The sequence below is a fragment of the Bos javanicus genome, chromosome 6, assembly GCF_032452875.1.
Source record: "Bos javanicus breed banteng chromosome 6, ARS-OSU_banteng_1.0, whole genome shotgun sequence".
In the NCBI taxonomy this organism is placed as follows: domain Eukaryota; kingdom Metazoa; phylum Chordata; class Mammalia; order Artiodactyla; family Bovidae; genus Bos; species Bos javanicus.
This window is the reverse complement of record NC_083873.1, coordinates 72,251,015-72,255,807: the sequence shown is the minus strand read 5'-3', so window position 1 is coordinate 72,255,807 and position 4,793 is coordinate 72,251,015. Positions and strand designations below refer to the sequence as shown.

Below are 4,793 nucleotides of genomic sequence, written 5' to 3'. Positions count from 1 at the left end.
AGGCCTTCTCTCTCTCTCTTTTTGGAGAAGGCAATGGCACCCCACTCCAGCACTCTTGCCTGGAAAATCTCATGGACGGAGGAGCCTGGTGGGCCGCAGTCCATGGGGTCGCTAAGAGTCAGACAAGACTCAACGACTTCACTTTGACTTTTCACTTTCATGCATTGGAGAAGGAAATGGCAACCCACTCCAGTGTTCTTGCCTGGAGAATCCCAGGGACGGGGGAGCCTTGTGTGCTGCCACCTATGGGGTCGCACAGAGTGGGACACGACTGAAGCGACTTAGCAGCAGCAGCAGCAGCAGCTGTTGGGTTTTTGTTTAGCTGGTTGTGTGTACACTAGTGCTTCTCTCTTTCTTCCTGTAACTTTATCTGAGGAGAACGGCTGTCCAGCTAAAGACTAAATAGTCTCATTTCCCATGTAGATAGATTTTTTAGCCAGCCTCCAACGAGCTCTGCTTCCTGGTATTCACATATTTGCATAGGCCCTTCCCACACTGAACCAGGGCTGGTCTGTGTGACCAGTAAAAAAAAAAAAAAACAGAAATGATGTGTTGCTTCTGAGATTAGTTTCTAAAAGATACTGCAGCTTCTCTCTCTCTCTTTCTCTCTCTCTCTCCCCCTCTGCTTCTTGGATTAGTTGCTCTGGGGAAAGGCAGCTGCCATGTGGAACTGAGACCCCTGAAAACAGCCAGTGAGGATACAGGTCTGCCAAGAACCCTATAAGTAGGCTTGAAAGTGCATCCTCCAGCCCCTGTCTAGCCTTTAGATAACTGCAACCTCAGAACAACAACCACCCAGCTAAGCTGCTCTTGAAATTGTTTGATAGAATAAAGGTCTGTTGTTTTAGTCTGCTAAGCTTTGGGATAATCTGTTATGCAGCAATAGATAACTAAAGCACTGGATGTGACCAATGAAGTGATGTGTGCTACTTCCAGGTAATGCTCCTAAAAAGAGTAAGAATGCTTTCTTGTTACTTTTTCCTACTTCCCATGATCAAGGATGTGAGTATCTTAGTAAGCGGAAACCAGGTGGCCCAGTGGTAAAGAATCCACCTGCCAACACAGGAGATGCAAAAGACACGTGTTTCAATCCCTGGGTCAGAAAGATCTTCTTTGGTAGGAAACAGCAACCCATCCCAGTATCCTTGCCTGGAGAATCCCATGGACAGAGGAGCCTGGGGGCTACAGTCCATGGCGTCGCACAGAGTCAGACGTGACTGAGTGCCATCCGCACAACGTAGTGAGCTGTCTCAGATTTGCAGATGATTGCAAGCCCTTAGGCTCAGGAGGGCAGCAGAACAGAAAGAGCCTGGGTCTCAGGATTAGTCAGGAAATGCCAGGCTTAGCTGTGCTAACAACCTCTGATCTCAGAGGCCTGAGAGCAATGCTGTATTTCTCACATCCACAAATATGATGCAGTTCTCTTCTGCAAGAGTTTCTGAAGAGAAACTCTTCAGGATGGCTGTCCTTCATGTCAATAATTCTCCCACAAATTTCAGGGAAAGGGAAAACAAGCGCGAGAGCCTCGCGTTGGCACCTAAATGCTTCAGTGACACACCTCACACGCACTCACATTGATGTTGTTGTTCAGTAGCTAAGCTGTGTCCGACTCTTTGTGACCCTATGGACTGCAGGACGCCAGGCTTCCCTGTCCTGCACCATCTCCCAGAGTTTGCTTGATGATGCCATCTAAACATCTCATTCTCTGTCACATTTCACTGGCCAAAGCAAGCTGCATGACCACAACTAACCCCAAGCAGGCAGAGAAGCACATTCCTTCCTTATTCCCAGAGGAAGAAGACTGGAAACACTTTTTCATGGAACTAACAATCACCAAAGTACTCAACACCATCAAGTCATTACACCAACCCTGGACATTACACCAACCATGCAGGATGATAATTGGTAGAGAAATAAACTTACATATTGACTAAGTCACAGTGTTGGGGATCTCTTATTACAGAGCTTAGCTTTTAGCCTAAGCAATAAAAGCATATAGATTAATGAATGGATCTATATTTTAGTTAAGGCCACGGCTTCTGGCAGGAGGTCCTTTCACAGCTATAAATCTCTTCAGCTTCCAGTAACCTCTTCCTCTCCTTGACCCATTCTAATCCAAGAGGTAATAACTGTTATCAGCCCGCATATTTCACTTCCTTGTTGGTTCCCTTAATACCCCTTACATCCTAGTAGAGTCCTTTCATTCAGTAGCTTAGTCGTGTCTGACTCTTTGTGACCCCATGGACTGCAGCACGCCAAGTTTCCCTGTCCATCACCAACTCCCAGAGCTTGCTCAAACTCATGTCCTTCTCTTAATTACTTCTGATATCTATTTCCTGTCAGTACCCAAACCAATACAATACTCCTCCCTGGACTTATAGCTGTTAGTCAGAATAAGCAATGACATAAGAAATGGGCAGATGTGAAAATCTCAGAAGGATGGTGATGATGTTTTAGATCAACAATGTAATAAAAGAGCAAACAGGGATTAGCACCCAGATCTCATAATGCACAGGAAATCTATCCCCTCTATTGGCATCATCAAGATGGTGAGAAGCCAAGTGGCATCCTAAAACTTTACACTAAAATTGTTCCAGCAAAAGCTATTTGACCCACTTATTCCAAAATTAAAGCTTATCCCCAAATATCTCCATTATTCATTTCTAATATCACTGGCTTACCAACTTAATTCCTTAGCTGGCGTTCCACTGAGTTCAGCCAGGAAGCTTTGAATTAGAACATGAAATTTGCCAGGTTTCTGTTTGAACAAGATTCAAAGAGCCTCCAAAAATTTCACAGGTCACAAAGGGTACAGCTCACAGCCTCACTCACCTCGGGTAAAAGAAGGAAAGAGAAAAAGTAGCAAATGAGAGTGTGTGTGAGAGAGACTGGTGGCGTGGAGGGCTAGGGGATGAGAATGAGGAAGGTTAGGGAGAGAGAGAGGAAGGAACGAAACTGCCTATCAAATTTATAGTAAGAAAGGTGATTCTTCAAACGAGGAGCTGCCTCTTCCACATTAAAAAACCAAAATACCCTCAATTTGGAGTGCTCCCCAAGGCCAAACAGCTAGGGGAACCCAGAAGACAATGCAGCTTTACTGCCAGACCCGTCAGCTTCCTGTGGAGGGATCTGCAGTGGCTGAAGGAAGAGACAGATCAAGGAAAATGACTTTCATCCCTAAATGAAATATAAATTCCTCTAAGATCAAACAATACAGTGGAGAAGAAAATGAAAAATATGAGTCATTATCCATTTATTAAAATATTCACTCATTCTAATACAAAGCAAACAACGCCAACAAAATCATGCGTATTTTGTCAGGATGCTTTTGGCTACAAGTGAGTGAATATCCAACTGAAAGTGTCTTATCAGGCTTTCTATTTTCTCATATAAGAAAGGTAGGCCTTCCTTTTTTCAGGGAACAGGGAAGATGGCAGACATTCAGACTGAGCATGCATGCCAAAAGCAACCGACCATCTTTCAAAATAAGAAGAGGGTCCTGCTTAGAGAAACTGGCAAGGAGAAGTTCCCACAATTCCACAAAAACATCAGTCTGGGGTTCAAGACACCCAAGGAAGCCATCGAGGGCAACTACATTGACAAGAAATGCCGTTTTACTGGTAATGGCTCCATCCAAGGGCAGATTCTGTCTAGCGACCAAAATGAAGATGGAGAGGGCCATTCTCTCATCTGCCCAGACTACCTCCGCTACATCCGAAAGTATAACCGCTTTGAGAGGGGCCACAGGAACATGTCTGTGCATCTTTCCCCCTGTTTTAGGGACATCCAGATTGGGGACATTTTCACAGTGGGCACCTGCTGGCCCCGGAGCAAGACGGTGCCCTTCCACGTGCGCAAGGTCACCAAGGCTGCCGACACCAAGAGAAAGTTCCAGAAGTTCTGACACTGGACCCCCTGCCCACTGCTCCAAACAAAATAGTGATTTTCCCAGTCCAAAAAGAAAAAAAAGTAGGTGACTCTGCTGCTGCTAAGCTGCTAAGTCGCTTCAGTCATGTCCAACTCTGTGCGACCCCATAGACGGCAGCCCACAAGGCTCCCCCGTCCCTGGGATTCTCCAGGCAAGAACACTGGAGTGGGTTGCCATTTCCTTCTCCAATGCATGAAAGTGAAAAGTCAAAGTGAAGTCACTCAGTCGTGTCTGACTCTTAGCGACCCCATGGACTGCAGCCTACCAGGCTCCTCCATCCATGCGATTTTCCAGGCAAGAGTACTGGAGTGGGGTGCCATTGCCTTCTCCAGTAGGTGACTCTAGGTTTGGCTAATTAGACAAGCTAACTAGGCCAGAGCTCTGTATCCTCCTCTCCGAGTTTCTCTTCTCTTTCTCCTCATGGTTGCAAGATTACTGTTTCAGTTCCAAGCATCACCTCTCACATAACACTGTCCAGACACAGGAAGGCGAAGCCTTGGCTTTCTCTTCAAGTAGCTCTCATTTTACTCTGGAGAAAAAGCCTTCCCCAGAAGCCCCCAGCAGTCTTCCCCTTGCCCCTCATTGTCTGGAATTTGCACCACATGGCCACTCCACGCTTATAACTGGCAAAGATAATCGGCACTTAGAGCAGACTTGTGCATAGCAGGAGCTCATTTACCATTTGCCAAATAAATGAAAGGTGAATTGGACTGCCAAGGTTGCCTTAGACTAATTACAGTCTGTTTCCTAGAATTCATTTTCCTAGAACACATTGTTGGGTGGCGGAAGAAAATTTGTATTTTCTTATCAAAGAAGAAGGAAGGGGCTTGTCTAGTGGCTTAGTGGTAAAGAATTTGCCTGCCGA

General features: G+C 45.7%; 1 protein-coding gene across 1 annotated transcript; it reads left to right on the top strand.

The window, feature by feature from the left end:
• The first annotated feature begins 3,430 nt into the window (after nt 1-3,430).
• Nucleotides 3,431-3,904, top strand: LOC133250102 (small ribosomal subunit protein uS17-like). Its single transcript, XM_061421228.1, has one exon. The coding sequence runs from the start codon at nt 3,431-3,433 to the stop codon at nt 3,902-3,904; it is 474 nt and encodes a 157-aa protein (XP_061277212.1).
• The last annotated feature ends 889 nt before the right edge of the window (nt 3,905-4,793 follow it).

Bases quoted from the DNA above. Each gene is read 5' to 3' on its own strand.
- LOC133250102 (XM_061421228.1), top strand. From the start codon at position 3,431: ATGGCAGACATTCAGACTGAGCATGCATGCCAAAAGCAACCGACCATC.